Raw genomic sequence first — 19,807 nt, 5'->3', positions numbered from 1 at the left:
TCCCATCCGGACGCAAAAGCATTGAGCTTAGTGCATAGCCCCCTATGTTTGTTTAATTTCTATTTTTCATATATATTGTTTATTACAATTATTTTGTTAGCAGGAGTTCGGGGGCCAAATGTACCAGTAGTCCTTTAATTCTCCCCGGCGAGCAGGCAGGATTTGCCGGTACGCGGGGTGAATTACACAGACTCCTGAGTTTCGAGCCCAAATATCCCAAATCCATTTCCTTTATAAGTATAATGTTCCCCAAAGTCCATACTTTATTAAAGTGTACTTTATAATGTTTTATACATTTCTTATAAGGCTCTATACAGTCAGCCAGGGCATCAGCATAGATGCCAGCATGTCTGTATAGAGTCTGTAGTTGAATCAGGAGAGGATGTCCAGAGGTGAGAAGACCATTTGGTGGGCGTGGAAGGGCAAATTGCCAAGTCTGGAGAACAAAGGGAACCCTATGGGGACACCTTTTGTATCGGCCAGACTTGGTGGAGCCTGCCCAGCGGGTAGCAATGAGTTAGCTGAGGTAGATGCAGCTCGTAGACGCTTCTCCCATTGGCTAAATCATATTTCCTGCTCACCTGGCTTTTTGAGCCGGCTTGGCACGCCTCTTCCTCTGACATCAGCCAAGAGACGAGCCCCTGTTTCTGTTGGCTAGTGGGATAGGGTTCACACACTCTGAGTTGTCGCTCCTCCTTCCTCCATGCTGAACATAGCTCAGCGGAGGGTATGTAAGGAGAAGCCCCAGACAGAGAACCAGACAATCTTGTGGCTTGAGTCGATTACGCAAGGGCGGGCTTTTCAAAGTTGCTCTGTTCCATATAGCAGAGCAAACGGCTTCGTTTTGGAGCAAGGAAAGTCTGCCCTGCAGAGACTGAAGGGCCTATGCACTAAGCTCCGATAAGTCACTTATCGCCACCTTATCGCCAAAAAAGCCTATTTGCCTAAGAGAGATTTTCGTCAATTTTTTTTGGCGGAGAAAATAATTTGCCAAATGCGTGGCGGTAAGCCACTTATCTCCAATTATTGCCAGCTTTTCAAGCTCGTGGTATTTTAGTAGTCTCGATTAGCTTAACTAGGCTAATCGCGGCTCTAGAATTGCGATTTCCTCTCCAAATCGCCTCGCCAGGAAAAGTTGGCAAAAGGGTGGTGAGAATCTGCCGATAAGGCGGCGAGACAGGACTTAGGAAAAAAACGCATTTTTCCTGCATCGGATTGATGCCGGGTGTCTCCGGAGCTGTTATCTATTAATATCAGTACCGGAGATCCCCGACATCAATCCCATGCAATAAAAATGCATTTACGGTCAACTTCATTACCTTAGCGGCAAACCACTAAGGCAATGAAGGGGTTAATGGACAGCAGCAGCTTTATTGGAGGCAGAGTGGGTGAGTGGAGGGGGTACTTGCCCCTCTTCCCCCAATAAATATTACAATATATTATAATCACCAACACACAACCCACCCCCTGTGCCCCAACATAAAACCATCATTTATTTTTTTATACACAGGATTCATACCAGAGGCCTGCGGGGATCCTCAGATGGTCCCTGCGAGTGTCTATGGGCCTCTAGGTGTTCCCTGTGGGTGTCGGAGGGCCCCATAGGGGTCTCCGGGTTTTCTCTGTGGGTGTCTGGGGGTCCCCGTGTCATCCCCATGGGTGTCTGTGGGCCCTCGGGTGGTTCCCATGGGTGTTTGGGGGCCCTCAGTTTGTTCCCACGGGTGTCCAGGGGCTCCACAGGGGTCCCCAGGTGGTCCATGTGGGTGTCCGGGGGTCCTCCCCGTGAGTGTCCGGGTGTCCTCAGGTGGTCCCCGTGGGTCCCCTGCAGTATGAATCCTGTTGTTAAAAAAAATAAATGTGGCCTATATTTCAATTAATACACTTCCCCCCACCCCCACACACCAAATACATTCAGTACAGTAATGGGCAAAATAACTATTATCCAGATAGGGATAATAGCTAATTTGCCCATTATTAAATTAAACATTATCCAGGCAGCATAAATAAAGTAAATAAAAACTGTTCTACTTACCCCTGCCAACATGAAGGGTGTCCTCGTCAGCAAACTGCAGGGCCATGTCCTCCGTTGCCAGAAAGAATACATGAAATAAAACAATCTAATGGCCTCTAACCCCTTAATCCCCGTAGCGGTTAATAAACGCTAAAGTAATTAAGGTGTCAACCCCCATCCCCTGCTACCCATCCGGGATGCCTAACCACCCACCCCGGACACACTATACCCACCCTGTACCCATTGAGTGGCATAGTAGTACATCATTCCCATATAATATGGGCTTGATAAAATACTATGAAACAAAGGGGTTAACCGGCGCCAAAGAGGGTAAATACCAGTCCTGTTGTGACAGTCCAAATACAGTCCTTGGGATGATGAATGGTGATGATTCTCACCTCAGCAGTGCATATGTGAAAAAAGAGAAAAAGAAATAATAGTGCAGTAAATCAACACCGGGGGGGGGGGGGGGGGGGGGGGATGATCACAGATATTGACAAAAAACAACAAACAAGACATACAAACATATAACACTAGCACGGCCTAAATATTAATAAAAAGCATATTTATTGATGTGGAAATGTGCATAAACCGCATCCGGAGGGGTAAAATTGCAACCCTACTCACAAAATGCTGGAAAGGTACAGGCAGATCTGCTGTATGCATCTGGGCTCTCAAGATGGCGACCGGAGCACTTGTGCTGGCGTCCACACGTGACTAGGAAGCCAGGCAGATGACTCAGATGACGAGGCCTCTGGGCGGACGTGACGTCACCCCCGTTGTGTATTCTCCACCGGCTCACAGGACTCCAGTCCTCCAGTCCTCATCAGCAGCCGCAATATCGCCGTACCTCGGTTCAAAACACTAGTTGGAGACTGCAGAGTTTCTCCTTTGGAACTGCAGACTTCACCACACTGGAACACTCTAAAAACTTGAAACTTCCCGACGCGTTTCGTACGCATGCGCGTACTTCTTCAAGGGATGATAAAATACTATAGTACTCAATGGTAACCCTAATCCAAAAGCATGAAGGCCAAAAATCAACAACACACGCACCTAAAAATCAATAAATAAAAACAGTAGCCAAGAAATTAAATAAATACAAGCAGTAACCAACTAAACAATTAATTAATTTCAACAAGTAGCCAACAAATCAATTAATTATAAAACCACTATCCAACACATCACTTAAAAGCAGGATCCAACACAAGAAATCATTAATTAAAAACGCTAATCAATCGGGAAAAAAAAAACCAATACAACACAAGCCGACAAAATGACAAAGAAAGACATCCGCAGAATAAACATAAATTAAAAAAATATCACTCAATACAAAGCAAGTGTAGCCCTGTTTCCCCCACACTCTGGAAGATGTGGTGACTACTGAGTGTATTTGGTACATACCTGCGGCTCACAGGAGTCCTGAACCTCCGCTGCTGGGAGCCTGGGGTATACCTGGATCGTCCGGTGACAGCGCCTCCACCTGTGAAGGATACTGGCAGCACCGGATAACCCCTTCACAGGACCCAATGCAATAATTACACACAGCATATATTATAACAGGTTTACTGACATGCAATAGGTAACACGATAATTTAGGCCTCGCATGGCATTACCTGCACCCCGTATCCCACTGTCCAACCACCTAGTCCGCACCCCGGTGAGAGTGTCCCTCAACGCACGGAGGTGCCCTGGGCACCTAGCCACCCTGGTGTCCACAGGAACCAACCCACACCCAAAGTGTGTGAGACAGCACTGCTCACTGTGAGAGTGTAGAGTTGGTGCACTTGATGACTTGTCTTATACTTGCCAGGTGCTCCAGCACCTGGTACCGCTGACTATAGAAAGTGCCCTTCTGTCCCACGCTGTTGCCATCAGCCCTGTCATCTGCCTCTGCATGGGGTAGTATCCAGCTGGAGGGTCCAACCATGAAGAGTGTCTATCTGTGTGTGTGGTCTAATCCCAGACCACAAGCTGCTGATTCTGCGCAGCGTCTTCTTGCTGTGTCCCTGACACTGCACTCAATACAGGGGGGCAATGTCCCTATGTAGAGGGGCTGTCCCTGTAGTATCCACAAGTTAGTGGGAGTCGGGGCCTATTTGGGGCCTATAAGGGGGTCTCTGGCCTAGTGCAGGGGCCACAGACACCCTGCTCACTCACCCTCACCCTTCTGTGTCCCAGCTATGACTGGCGTGGCCTCTAGCACACCAAATGTATCAACTGTCGTGCAGGGGGAAGGCTGCAGTCCTATTGGCTGGGCTGGCTCACATGCCTGGCATCCCCTGTGCATTATGGGGCATGTAATTCCCCTGCAGACCTGCTCTGTAATGGTCATCACTATTGCGATTGCACTGTGCATGCGCAAGCTCCTAAAATGGCCGTCAGCTGTCGGGACCCTTCTGCACATGCGCTAGGCCTCACTGCACATGCGCAACTGCAGTAAGATGTCTTCGCCCTGCAAGGGGAGCCGCCGCGGACCTCCACCGACCCGGTCACATCCCCTGACTGCCCGCTGGCTCCTGCACCTTCCCCCACCTGCCGCTGTCCCTGCCCTAACGTCCGCTGCCAGCCGCAGCTGCATCCCAGGTAAGGGCTGCAAGGGGGACCCAGGGGGGACCTGGCCACACAAGCATTAGTCAAAAAATACATTGGCTAATACTGTATTGATCTGTACCTAAAGGGGTTCAGATTAATACATTATCAGTCAATGGGCAATGAAAAACATAAAAAATTTAAAAATAAATAAACAATCAAAAACCTGAAAAAAAAACATTTCTATACATTCAATAATTTTCTTACTTTTGGAAGTGTTGGCCCTCTTAATCCCAGTTAATCTGGAACCTTTCGTACCACGACTTCATCAAACTCAATCCAACACCATCCACCTTGAATATCCTGGCCAGGTACAGTAACACAAATCTTCTTTCTTTGATCTTGTATCTGCTTCTTCTTCCTTCATCTGTGATATCTTTCTTTTCTTTATCTTCTTTCTTTATCTGTTAATCCAAAAAACCCATGTTAGATCCAAAACACGATGTTGGCTCATCGGCTTCTTGAGCTCAAATGAGGCGTCAAGGCCTTAAATATGACCTATGCCATCACATTTTTGGGTCAGATGTACAGCTCCAATCTGATTGGATGCTGTATCATGTTCCCGCCTCTTTTTTTCTTCTTTTTTTTAAGGATGTGACGTCATCTCCAAGTGAGGTAAGTCACATCCTTCAAACCACATGGCCATATCACATGGTATTAGAGCCAATGGGATTGAAGGCAATTCCATTGGTTGCTGTACCATGTGATAGGTTACCTTAGTTCAAAAGGATGGGACGTATTTGACTGAGCCACTGATTGAGTCACCTGTGCTCAAGCAGGGATACACTTAAAACCTGACCTGTTGGTGGCCCTTGAAGACTGGAGTTGCCCACTCTTGAGTTTAAGGGTTGCGTGTGATAGTCACCTGTTCTGACATGAATCAGTAGTTCTTAGTTTGAAAAAGAAAAAATGTGAACAAGCGCTAAAGACTAAAACACCAGTGTGACAAGTACAAAATATATATATATATAAAGACTGCCTAGTAATACTGTCAGTACTAACAGAAAAAGTGAAAACAAAGAAAAACCTGGCGCCAAAAGTTCATTGGATAATCCTGTACTCCTCAGGGGATCAGCACACTTGCTTGACAGGCCATGTAGGGGAAAAAACACAAACAGACACAGATCATAGTGCAACACTGTAGGGTTAAAACAGGTCTACACTAATACACACACTGCACATATAACATAGAGACTCCTAGTGACTATAAAAACTATTTATTAAATAAAAAGAACTATGCCATAAAATGGTATGGACAAATGAGAACACCGCTGGTCATCCAGATGGGAAAATCAGAGCCCTACTTTCCTTGCTGCTTGTAAGTAGGGCTCTGATTTTCCCACCTGGATGACCAGCGGTGTTCTCATTTGTCCATACCAGTTTATGGCATAGTTCTTTTTATTTAATAAATAGTTTTTATAGTCACTAGGAGTCTCTATGTTATATGTGCAGTGTGTGTATTAGTGTAGACCTGTTTTAACCCTACAGTGTTGCACTATGATCTGTGTCTATTTGTGTTTTTTCCCCTACATGGCCTGTCAAGCAAGTGTGCTGATCCCCTGAGGAGTACAGGATTATCCAAAGTACTTTTGGCACCAGGTTTTTCTTTGTTTTTAGTAGTTCTTAGTTGTACATTCTTTAAAAAAGAGCACTTCCTTACTAGTTTTTGTATGTGTGTTTTACACCCCATTATTTAGAGCGGAAACTGAGGATTCCCCTGCACCAAACAACATTATTTTCAACTCCGGTGACCCCCGGGATTCTGAGATACTGATCAGTGAAGTTACCAGATTTAAACCTTTCACGGGGTACCAATATGCCAGTGCTGCAAATAGTATGAGTAAGCAACAGGAACAAGTTCCAAGAGTCGGTGCTCAGTAAACAAAGGGCACATATAGCGAAATAAAGTCCTGAAAGATGTTATGAGTTAGGTTGTGGATAAACTATGACAAGGCCTTGTGAGACTCATAGACCTAGTGTGCAATATATTCTCCAATCTGGGGACATGAAATGTGAATTTCCATGGATAAATGTCAGACCAACTGCTAGTAAGTAAACAGTCCTCTATAAGTATATCACTGGAAAAATAGCCACCCTGGAGTAGCACTCATTTGATGGCCAACATCTTCGAATCCACATAAATTGAAAGAAAAGAGTACTCACAGTCTATAGGCAGTTTATCCAGTTGCGTGCATCACGCTGGATGATCAGCAAAGAAGATATTCACAAGGGAACAAAGCGGAGCACAGCTGCAAAAAAGTGGGGCTAGACACCAGCAAAAATGAAGTTAAAATGAAGTTAAAATAACCTTTAATTGTATTGTATTGTATGTCTTTATTTATATAGGCCAAAAGTGTACTCAGCGCTTCACACAGAATACAGTACAGGGAATTATAATAATACAATAAGTGCTGCAAAAATCAGACAATGGGAAAGGAAATCCCTGCCCCGAAGAGCTTACAATCTAATAGGTTTGAGGGGAACTTATAGAGACAACAGGTGAGGGAATACGTGCTGTATATGGGTGTGCTTGGCCACAATGGGTGGTATAAGTGACTGTGGGACAATAGTCATGAGTGCAGGCTATTGGGATGCTTGATTTGTGGGGCAAGTTTTAAGGTTAGTCAGTGTTAAATGAAAAGGTTAACACCATTTACAGGGGAAGAGATGGCAGGGAGCTGTGGGTGAGATCAGGTGTGTATGTCTGGCTTCAGGTTTAGGGGAGATCCCTAGCAGCAGGAAGGAGTAGATAGAGAGTGTGAATAGAGGATTTGTGGGGCTGTTTTTTTTTTTATTGAGGGTTGTTGGAAGAGAGGTGTATAAATAATGGTGCAGTGGGGAGTGGGGAAGTTGGAGAGAACAGGGACATTCACCAAGGAGTGAGTAAACAGAAAATGCAATAAGGAGGACATAGTGAGATACAGGAGGAGAGACTTCCCAGTTATTGGAGGATAGGAAGTCAAGTGCTACTAGCATCCCTGTCATTGGGATGAAATGGAAAAGTATCTTGCACAAACTATACAAATGGGAGTAGTATTTCAATGTTGTCTAGTTTTTCTTCATTTTGCTAATTTCATAACCTGAAAATTCTTTATTGAATAACTGTTAATTACATAAAAGTATCAAAAGTATCAATAATTCTTTCAGCTAGTTGGTTACTGAGTTAAAATATGCAGTATGAAGTAAATGAATGTATACACCATCAATAATAAACCTCTGATGAAGGATATTGGAGCTGGATCCTGTGCTAACTGTCAAAGATTTGAATGGCAGTTAACGTTGATTGAGAACTGATACCCCTTATTATAGCTTCGTAAATCCCCGACAAGTCCCCATGTTCTTGTCTAGTATTGCAAATACAAATACTACTTGTGAGCACATTCACATGTCTCACACAGGTCTGCAACCCTGCTTATACACCATTATCTCTTCGGCTGCGTCCATACTTCACGTGACCGGCGCAAACAAAATGCAGGGCATCTATGGGACCGGCCATAGTGCGCGCAAGCGTATGGGCGACGGAGCAGCAGATTTTTCAGCCGACAAAAGATTTTTATTTTGTCGTGTGACGGCCGGGTCACGCGAGCAGTTCACCCAATGAGGGCGAACCAGTCTCGTGATGTCACGGTCACACCTCCCTGTCACTGTGGATGTCAGTCCACAGATTTCTCACCGACAGGCGTGCGCTGCCCCGATGATATCCAAGGCCTTAGCATACAATGCTTCAAACTGAGGATTGTTACTGGCGTTGCAAGTATTGTATAGACGTTATATAGTATTGTGAACTCTTAAATCCAGATCCACAAAAGGGTGCTAAGCTTTAGCATGCCTTTTACTCCCATTCATATGAATTGGAGTAAAGATGTGCTAAAACATAGCAGCCTTTTGGGGATCTGGGCCGTAACAGGTTTTCTAGTTTAATAATTTTAGTATCAAGGGACACTATTTTTGTTGATGTGGTGTGTCAACGTGTTTATTTTACTCTGGGTACTCTGACCTCAACACCATGTGCCAAGCATTTTTAATTAAATTTGCTGCAGTGCATACACTACAATAGAAGTGCACGCCATCTATTATGTATAACTGTTTGCTACAATAGAGAAAGGCACCTGCTGCAATTCATTATATATAAAGGAGCACACAAGGTCAGCGGTTTTATATATTTGTGGAGAAATTTGTTACGTCGTAGAATTAAAAAAGAATGTTTATTTTCCTCCACTGTGCACTCCCCATGTACTCTTATCCCGGATTTTTTATTTTGCTTTGTAGATGGCATTAATATTGCAGAGCTTCTGAGCTTGTTTTTATCTAAGTGGAAAATCACATTTTAACAGTGATCTTAAAATGGGACATTTTAAAAACCGTAACACGGTGTGCTATTCTTCTGTTCTAGTCTGTATAGTTGTAGACATTGTGCAACAAGGATATCAACTTTGCAAGCATCAGAAATGGAGATACTGCTGACAACCTGTACTGTCACTCTAAGTGCATTTTTGTGTCATTTGTAATTATAGCCTTTTAATATGACAAGACAAAAACTAGATGCTTAGAGGCATCATTTTAATTACTATATTCAAATCAAGGCTTCTAATCATCTGTACACGTCTACTGTGAATCTGTCTATAGTAAACTCATTTCATTATGTCTTCTGTTTAGATGTGATCAGCAGTTTAATTGTGCTTGATCTAAATTGCCTGGTGTTTTAATAGTTTGTTGCATTAGAGAAAATTAGGTTCAGTAATAAAATGGGCAATTTTAATCATTCTCCTTCTATTTTTACTTTAGAAACAAGGCCCAGGACCAGGCGACTATCATGTGAAAAGTGACTCATCTCCTGTTATTGCATCGTGTTTCAAGTCAAATGTACCCAGATTTTTGTCATCACATTCTGTAAGTTCCGAGAACAAAAAAAAATCAACAAGAAACCAACACATATTTCTGCTAATTAAAAATCAAACAATGTTCTGGGCCATTAGGTTAAAGTACATGTGAAAGAAATGATATTGCCACTGTATTTTAATTTAGCAGAGCACAATTCCTGCCAAGAAGGAGGTTTTCTAACTTGGCTTAAGTGAACAATCCGAGACGGAGCACTTACTACACTTAGAACTTTACAAAGGCCTCGTACCCAGTGATCGCGGCCACACGGACAACGGCATGCGCTGCGCGAACAAGAGATGGCCGTCTGTGGGGCAGGCCCCAGTCAGTGCGCGCGCATGCACAAAGCGCAATGGCGCAACCGCATTTTGACCAGACAAGGAATTTGTCTTTTGGCGCCATGGCCGAGCGATGGTCACGTCACGGCGGCGGTCCAGCCAATGAAGGCGCTGCGCCCCAGCCACACCTCCCTGTCGTGAGCAATCAGAAGTCCACTGATCGCTGCAGAAACAGGTGCATGTGCTGCCAGCTGCTACAACGCGCGCGCGCGCGCGAACTGACTGGAGAGTTCCTAGGCAGGAATTGGTTCAAAAATGTACATAACAGGTGTACAGAGATTTATCCACATCTCGGTGTCCAATTCCTGAGCTTTATTGAAGGCCTTTATCAATAGTATCAATAAGCATAAAAAGGCACATTGGCTGTAAATATGAAGAAATCGGTCTCAAGAGTTTTTTTTAGTATCTTTCATAGATGGGCTCAAACTCCCCTCCTCCTTCCTCACCAACTGGTAAAGTTGGCCGCAAAAACGGAAAAAATTTTTTTGCAGAGGGTTAAAATTAAAAGCTTTTTTTTTGTGTACATTATTTTGTATAGCCCTCCTCTCACCTACACACACACACACACACACACACACACACACACACACACACACACACACACACACACACACACACACACTCACACACACACACACACACACACACACACACACAATGTTTCACAAAATTGTCTAATTACTATAACATTCTAAAAAATAAATGAGGCGAATAGAAAACCAACAAGTTTGCCCATCTCTGATCTTTAGCACTGACATTTTTTTTGTCTGTTTTAACATAATGATTTAGTTACAAAGCAAAGCAATGCACATGTTTTACTTTCCTACCAGCCTATTTGTTTCTAGAACGGAACTACAGTTTAATGTACTGCATACTGCATTAATATATGATCTGGGCAAGTGTCAAGCTGTTTTGTGACAGCATTTGATTTGGTGGTCTAGGGACACAGGAAACACAGCATTTACAGCTGCTTAAATGGCTTATCACCAGATTATATAGTTGGCTCTTTCAGCTGCCCGGCAGTCTCCAATTCCAGCAAACGCAAAGCAGCACAAAGGTCAATCCATGTTAACCAGCGGCTTAAAGTAATGCTGGCAAAGCACCAAGTGTAAATTCGGGCATCTTTCAGTGCATGTCTAACTGCCAATCATGTTAAAGAGGAGTCACTTCAAAGCTGATTTGTTATGCTACTTGACTTGGAAAAATAATATATTTTCGACACCCTGTTTTTAGTAGTACAAATGTGCGGTTTAAGAGACTGGACCAGTGCCACTGCTTGTGATGCATCATAAGGGCCGTTCTATAGTGTGTGAGGCCGTGCGTGCGCACGTGCCTGTGCGAACGCGCGTGCACGGGCCGCACGCTGTTTGTGTGTATGCTGTGAGCGAGTGAGGTACTGTATGTATGTGTATGTATATGTGTGTGTGTGTATGTGTGTGTGTGTTAAATAAGTTTTGAAATAAATAAATACTTTAATAAATAGTTTATTAACATTGTACACACACACACACACACACACACATACACACACACACACACACATACACACACACATATACATATATTTCAGCGGCGGTAGCGGCGCAAATTCTATATTTTCTTCATCTTCCCCCCTGTCGGCCGGTTCCATACACACTGCCGTGCGCGCGCGGCACCATTATAGAAAGGCTGACTAACCTCAGCCAACTAAAACTGCCACGCGCGCACACGGCGTAGCAAGCGCACACTATAAAACCGACCTAAGATTCACCACATTTTTCACGAGATTCAGTGGTAGCACAATTTGTAGCAAAACATAATTGCCAGCGTTACAGATCACATCAATATATTAGTACAAATAAAATGTGTGTTTTTTTTTTTAAATATTTCTGAGATTTGGTGAAAATAGCGAATTAAAAGAAGGTTGTTTCCTTTTGCTCTAAATTTAATGAAATAAAAATACAGAAAAAAAAACTTTTAAGGGGTAGTCCCAGAAGGAAGATATGTTGGAACGCTAGGGTAGTAATAAACTAATAATGGAATAAACTTCCTTATAAAGGTCAATTATCTTTCAAGCAAACGTTTTACTGATTCTAATTCTTTTGAAAATGAATGTTTTTAATCTCTGGTGATGGCGACCGTATAATTACTTTATAAACAAAGAAACAAACATGTACCTGTATATTCTAGCTATCTAATTGGTCTATTTTCTAGACTTTAATGACCTAGAAATGCATGGGAATTTCAAGCAGTATCAGCTTCTAACAATAAAATAAAAAATTAGGATCAAAATAAAACGCTAATTGAGATACATTTAACTCATAATAGTAATAATATCCTCAGAATAGAGTTTTACCTTGCCCCTCATATCCTTTCTGGATTAAAGACTACAGCTGACTTTTTCCAGAAGCCTTCTAGGTTAAACATCATCGTTACGTCTTAAACCTTCAACTCCTCCATTCATAGCATTAATGGCCAGGTAATGCCCTGTGCTTGTGGGATTACTACTTAACTATAGCCTAAAGATTCAGAACATACAGAAACTAAGCTTTTTATTCTAGGAGTGTAAGAATCTGTTGTGTATAAACCACATCCCCGCCTATATTTTCATGCTCATTATTTTCTCACAGAATTAGAAACAGGGCGTTCTCTGGAGCCAAATTGCACTTTTTTCTACACCAGGGACTCCGCAATCCCGACATACTTTCTGGTAACATTGCTAGTATTAATATTTCCTGGTTCTTAAAGGGGATTTAAATGGCCATCCAATAGGAAGCCACAACCGATGATGTTGCGGCTTCCTATTGGCCTGAGATTTTGCAGTAAGTTTGTTTCCCCTGTAGAGAGAATGAGACCTGGCTACTTCCCCACTAAGTGACTCAGGAACCGGCGGGTTCCCGTGGCTGAAAAAAGCGTGGTTCCGCTCCGGGAGACCCCACGTTTCCCATCCTGTAAAAAACGATACTTTAAAAAAAAAGTAATCGAGATTGCTGCTTTGTTTTAATGTTTATTCTACTTTTGGAGCCCATAGTTGGTGTAACGTAAATACACTAGATGAAACTCAGCGTCTATTTATCAAAGTCTCTAGGGAGCAAAACTGTGATAAATCAGGTGCAGTTTATTTGCACTGGTTTTGCCACAGGAAGAAAATCTCATGTTTACAATAGGATTAATTTTCTTTGCTTAATCAGGTACTGATGTTTGCACCTTTTTTTTTTACAGCTCTGAGATATTAATAAATAATACCCAAGGTCTGGTATCTATCATAAGTGGATGTATAGCAAAACAAAGATGCAAAATGCCGTATCAGAGTCACAAACTAAAGACTTGGTTACAAAGATAGGCAGTCGCAGAAAAACAAATAAATACACAAAGGATCAATTAATTTCACTTAAGTAAAATAGTGGACTTTCTATCAAACCTATATTGGAAGTTTAATAGAATGTGGTACAGTCGTAACAAATACAGACCCTCATCTGGCTACTTATTTACAACACCGATAATGTATGGTTTTAATTTTCACAGACTTTAAGTAAATCCATGCTAATAAAGTCTGAATTTGTCAGGAGGCAAGCGTCTTGTAGATCACAGGACTTATATTGGCAACATTACCCCTGTTGAATATGCGATGTAATCATGTTCCCGAAAGGAATGATCCGGATATTCAAATAATCCTCCCACTGGTCATGTGAACTACTTATTAAAAAATAATAATAATCTCTTTTTGCATTTGTAAAGTAAGAAGATTCAGTAAGGGGATTTAAGGCATTTTATCAAAACAATAAGATGCTAAAATTACACTACAGTATTTGCAGTATTCTTGTCCTAATTACATCTTTGAATACCCCTTGATGTAGCCACTAGGGGGTGGCAAACTCCAGTCCTCAAGGGCCACCAATAGGTCAGGTTTTAAGGATATCCCCGCTTCAGCACAGGTGGCTCAGTCATTGACAGAGCCACTGATTGAGCCACCTGTTCTGAAGCAGGGATATCCTTAAAACCTGACCTGCTAGTGGCCCTTGAGGGCTGGAGTTTGTCATGCACTATGTCACAGGTCTGGTACTTTAGGGTGTAGTGGCTATATCATGGGCATCAGCGAGTTTTCTAGGGGAGATTTCATTCTATGCTCCTGTGGAACATTGAGCGTGATCTAGCTGGTAGAGGGATGAAAGAGAAGTACTCTTCCATTCCTGTCATCAGTGACTCCACGACCATGTGATCCCTCCAAGGAGCCGTCACGTGATTGGGTAGTGCCGGAGGGGCTGAAACACTCTGGTTAAAGATCTCACATACATTCAGTGATACAAAATGACACCGCAAATGGGGTCATTTAATATGCAATCCAAGCAGGCGATTTTTATTTTTGTTGCTAATTTTCTGTTAACATAGGATCGAAGCAGGGGGTCTCCGGAGCTAAATCCCAATTCATTTCAACTCCAGGGACCCCTGCTTCTGTAGATACAGACCCTCCGTAGGGGGTGCCGGTAGCCGCTTTTCAAGGTTCCCGCACCCTGCGGGGCCTATAGGAATCGGTGACGTCATCCGGTGAAGCTTCCCATTGACCCACGTGACGGGGACCTTTACACTGTGCAGAGATACCAGCACCCCCTACGGGAGGTCTCTATCTCAGAAAGCAGGGGGGTTCAGCTCCGGGGGGCCCCTGCTTCAAACCTACGTTAAAAAATTCTAAACATAAAAAAGGACATGAATGACTACTTTAAGTGAGACATATCATCTCCACCTGCCTGGTATAAAGATTATAAAAAATAAACACGTTTGCAATAATCTGGCTCCTTCCCCGCACTGACCAACCATATTCTTTGGACCTAGAGTCTGAGATAACCTTTATTATCTATTATCTATAATATCCTGCATTCAACGTGAGACGTTTTGCTCTTTTATATCAGGCAGTACACAGAGAAGCTATTTATACGTTACCTCTAATTATCTCGTCACAAGCTGCAATGAAGGGGCTGGATTTCTCAAAGGGAGTTCATTTCCATAATCCTCCTCCACTGCCCACAGCATTAGAGCTGTTATGACATACAGTAGTAGTAAATTCAGGGAGAAAGGGAGACAGAGCCAAATATAGTGTTCTGTTTTGGTGACTCACTCCCATGTCTGTTTTACTTTACTTACTTAAAGGTGCAGATCAACTTAACTGGGATGCATTTTCATTTAAGTATGGCAAATGTACAACCCCCCCCCCCTCATTTTTATTTTGAAAGTGTGTATGCAAGTACCTTTATTTTGAAATAAATCAGAAGCACGTCTTACTCTAAATAATAACAGATTATAAAAATAACAACTCTTCATTTTTCTCCTAAACAGTTGCCCACCTTTTTATACTTCTATAATAACTAACAGGCTTTACTGAAGGCATATAGGGCCTCATGCAGAGAGCAGCGAATTTTAAAATTGGCGAATTTATTAAAAAGTAGTTTTTTTGGAGAGTTTTATTCTCCATATGCAGAAAAGTGCGAATTCTGCTATGTTTAACATGGATGCGTCTGGCGAGTTTAAATTGGCGAGATGCGCGCTTCAGAAACTTGTAAAAACAAATGCGCGCCTTTTTTTTTCCCTTTGCAATGGCCGCGAGCGGCAGCTTCTTGCCAATTTTTTCTGGCGAGGGAAAAAGGAGACAATAGCGCCATTTTATTGGCGCGAACAGCCGCTAGATGCCGTTCGCGGCTCTCTGCATTAGGATATTTGTAAAACTGGCGAGATTGAGGTTTTCGCCAGCCGCGAGGCGAGTTTTACAAATAGAAAAGAAAAATTGGCGCGTTTTTCGGAAATCTCCATTTTCTGCTGTTTTCTGCGCGATTATCTCCAAAAAATGGCGAATTTCGAAAATTCGCTGCTCTCTGCATAGGCCCCATAGTATGTGTCAGCAGATGTAGCTATACATTGAGTATTCATAGCAATATTTGGGGTCTACATTTTTTGGACGGGTTCCAAAATGGTACTAGTTTGCAGCCCTGATGAATAAATCCTTCTTTCCCTCTTTGAGAATAGCTTACAAACCAGAGCACCAGATATGTGCGGGTTGGATTTCACTCTGGATGTCATGCGGCCGCATGAATGCCCCAGCAGCAGAACGTCAAAGTGCTTTGAAATGGAATCCTTATTAGAATTACAGTATTAGAATCCTGACACAATACGTGGCATTAATACAGCGTTGTAGACACATGGGGGAAACAGATATACTTGCACAAAAAATATGAGCTTCTGTTCAAGTGCTGTCAAGTGATTGTATACAGAGGGAGGAAAGACGCAACAAGGCCATGAAGGAAGGCAATAGGGGTAGGAGGGGAAACAATGTCGCCCCTAAGTGGAACTGATGGGACTCTGTTTCCAGCCATTTCATTTACCTTGCTAGGATCACATGTTGTGCAAATGTTATATGATTTATTTTAAGCATTTTTCGGGACTCTTCAAACCTCTTAACTCATCTCTAATACTTGTTATTTATGTTCTATTTTAGAAGACTCCAGGTCCTGGAACATATGAGCCAATGCGTCAGCTCCCGAAACAACCGCCCACAGTTGCCAAAATGGGCCGCTTACACAGCCTTTTCTTCCGTAATTCGTTTGACTCTTAAATTGAGAATTGCAGAACATAATGAAGGCTTTGCTTTCTTTTGTTAAACTGTCTCTTGTTCCGTAACATTAGAGAATTATGAATAGACCAGTAAACCTCAAAAGATTAAAACCAAGAGAATGATGTCAATAGCAAGGTAAATGCAACTATTTTCCAACCGCTCATGATTAGACAACCGGTTAATCAAAACCGACTCCATGGTTCAACAGTCAGTGACCTCTGAGCTGCAAAATGGCACCATACTTGATACCAATTTATACTCTCTCGGATTGTGTATGCATGAAATACAATGGTGTTCATTTTGACATTATAGACAAATGGTAGCAGAATTTCAGGTTAATCAAAAGTGAAATGATGCACTTTTAAAATACAGCAAAAGATGAAAGGATTGGTATCACCGTGAGGCTACTTGCAAAGGAAACTATGATATCACATATACGTACGTGAGGAAAAGGCTTCAAATCAGATGTTGCAGCCAAGTAGGGTTCTTGCATCACAATCTTTACACTGAATGTTCTGTACAGTATGTCTTTAAAAAGCTAGGGCGGTATTTCCTGAAAGCAGCAGAACATGTGTTTTTAAATAAAAATAAGTTCGAAGAAGGGGGTCTCAGGAGTTGAAACACGTCAGCCCCATAGGCCCCCTAAAAAGTTTTTGAAGAGGCAATCCAAGCGCCACTTTTTTAAAAAAAATGTTGTTTTAACATATGCAGCCTTTGATTACCTTTATTGACAGCTACTTGCCTAAACTGCCGATCGATTCGTTCTCCTGTGATCGATAGGCACAATCCTGCTTCTAAGGGTTCACTTAATGGCTGGCTTTAAGTTTCAATCAATCCTTCACTCAGTGTAACTCAGCAGCTACAATGTATTCGTATATTACTAAGGTTACATTATCTACTGTTACAGTTTGCAGCTCAAACTGCTGGGAACATTGGCAACAAATTACCACAAGTAGGAAAGTGTTGCAAAGATCTGCTGGGGAGGTGGGCTAAAACCTGCTGCAGAAATCAAAGGATGATCAGTATATTAAAACTCATAAAAAATGACATTAAGAGTTGAATGAAAAAAAAAAATCTAATACTACAGAACCGAGTTATTAAAAATAAATAAATAAATAAAAAGCACACACATGGGATATTGCTTGGATTGTTCCTTTATTAGGCTCGTTTTCTCAGCTTCAGGAGCAGATTAGGACATTTGTTGATGTAATACATCCCCAGTCAGTCAGTTTTTACTGCACTTTCTATATTACATGTAGAGAAAATTGAAATGTATTCTAAATTTCCCAGCATGTCACCAGTAGAAACTGATCTTAAAATGAAAGGGAAATACTAGAGCAAAAGGTAAAACAACTTGTATTTCCTTCCTCGAGCCAATAATATCTAGTTTGCTTTCAATATATTATTTTTTGTAGAACCCTGTAGAATTGTATTATCCATATCAGGCCTGAAAGTGAATTATGAAAGGAAAAAACCTGAGCACTGCGCATTTCTGCTTAGAAAATTTATTCAGACAATGATCTGACGTTTCGGCCACCAGGGGCTTCCTCAAAGGTAAATGGCATAATCATGATTATACCATTTACCTTTGAGAAAGGCCCTGGTGGCCGAAACGTCAGATCATTGGCTGAATAAATTTTCTAAGCAGAAATCCGCAGTGCTCAGGTTTTTTCCTTTCATATGATATTGGGAGTGCCTAACAGAGATTCCTGAACCCGGAGAACCAGTATTTATAATAATCAGTGGTTGACAAATCACCAAAAAATCTACTCGCCACACAAAAAAATCTACTCGCCACCTAGTACCAAACGTGTGCTGCTTGGGCCAATATTTACTCGCCCGGGGGTTAAATCCACTCGCCCGGGGCGAGCAAATGTATAGGTTTGTCGAACACTGATAATAATTATTCCTTTTTTGGGGGGAGGGGGGGAGTGCAGCATTATCCTTCAAACTGAAAATGAATTAAACAGGGTGGTTGATGTAACATTGTACTTGGTGATGGTTTAAAAAACAAAAAAACAAAAAAGCTTTCTCTCATTACAGATACCCTTGTAGTTGGATCCAAATACTTTTGTCTCCTTCCTTAAGAAGACCAGAAGTTTTATTAGTACATTTTACCATAAAATATTCATGACTTTAAATTGTATGTAGTAGTACCACTATTGTATGCACTGTACCATTGCTTTTATTGCGAGCTTATAAGAGAGTACAGTTATTTACAAGGAGTATCCTTAATCTTTCCCTTTATCTTCTTATAACAATAAATCCGCTGAAAAAAAAGACACTGCTTGTTCATCACAACTCCGATCAATTGACCACCGTATATGAACATCCTTCAAAGTTCTTCATCGATGGTTGGTGACTGAGGCCTTGTGTGTATGTCATTAGCATGCTGACATTTCCCTTTCTTATTGGACACTATTTCTTGAACATCTGAATAGGAAACATGAGTTCTCAAATTCTCCAGTTATCAAAAAAATCTCACTGAATTGTGTCTTTTCTTTCATTAATACATCTTTTTGTACTAGTTTTGCAGTAACGATAACTGACCTTTGCTGTAACCCATTTGTTAAAATGTGACTACATTGTTTTATTTTCCATATTCAATTCCATACTTATTATTTTTCTACATGACGCTGTAAAGCTAACAAACAAAATATAACACTGTGTGTTAATACTATACTTTTAAACACAAACACAAAATGACAATAAAAAATGTTACATAAAGAAAATACGGTATTTACAAAGCCCACGTTTCATCAACAGTGATTTCACGAGCATTTAAATAAAGAAATATGTTGAAATTGACATTATGGATACTTTATCATTGCTTACATATGTATTTTGTGTCTGCATAGAAATAAGCAAGTGGAATTAAAGTTTTATATTACTGAAAATGATGTTGTCTACATTTTTTTTGACTCCATTTATTTTATATTCTGTAGAAAAAGATCTCTGTTTACGCACAAACAAATGAAAGAATATAAATTAGTTATAGGGTGCTCGGTCATGAGTCTACTTCACAGAGGTAACAAGACCAAATAGCACTCCCTACTGAAGGTTTCTATGGCTGTTTTTTTTAATTACTATTTTATTTAAATAAATATGCCTATTGCTTGGTAAAAACATTTTTGACTAGGAGCGCTATCTGGTCTAAATGTGTTCTATTTATTTGTACCTCTGTCCCAGCCACTTGTCCAAACTATTCTCAAAGTAACTGGGATGGGATAATATTTGAACTGTAAAACTTTTGACGTATTTCTTGTCACCATGTTTACTAGTAAACGTTGTATAAGGAGATGAATCCCAAAAGAACCAGTGCATCAAAACCTCTTCCCTATTGGATACAATAATAAACATATTGACTTGTCGAAATATGTTCTATAAATATGTATAGGAACTTTTAAT

General features: G+C 41.5%; 1 protein-coding gene across 1 annotated transcript in view; it reads left to right on the top strand.

Moving 5' to 3' along the window:
- Positions 1-17,900, top strand: part of STPG4 (sperm-tail PG-rich repeat containing 4) — a 52,006-nt gene extending 34,106 nt beyond the window's left edge. Inside the window, exons 6-7 of the mRNA XM_075594733.1 lie at positions 9,389-9,493; positions 16,283-17,900. Coding sequence (XP_075450848.1) covers positions 9,389-9,493; positions 16,283-16,399 — 222 coding nt within the window. The 3' untranslated portion in view covers positions 16,400-17,900. The remainder of the gene's footprint in view (positions 1-9,388; positions 9,494-16,282) is intronic.
- The last annotated feature ends 1,907 nt before the right edge of the window (positions 17,901-19,807 follow it).

The sequence above is a fragment of the Ascaphus truei genome, chromosome 4 (assembly GCF_040206685.1).
Source record: "Ascaphus truei isolate aAscTru1 chromosome 4, aAscTru1.hap1, whole genome shotgun sequence".
NCBI lineage: Eukaryota > Metazoa > Chordata > Amphibia > Anura > Ascaphidae > Ascaphus > Ascaphus truei.
The sequence above is the reverse complement of the archived record's forward strand: the minus strand, read 5'-3'. Positions and strand labels throughout refer to the sequence as shown.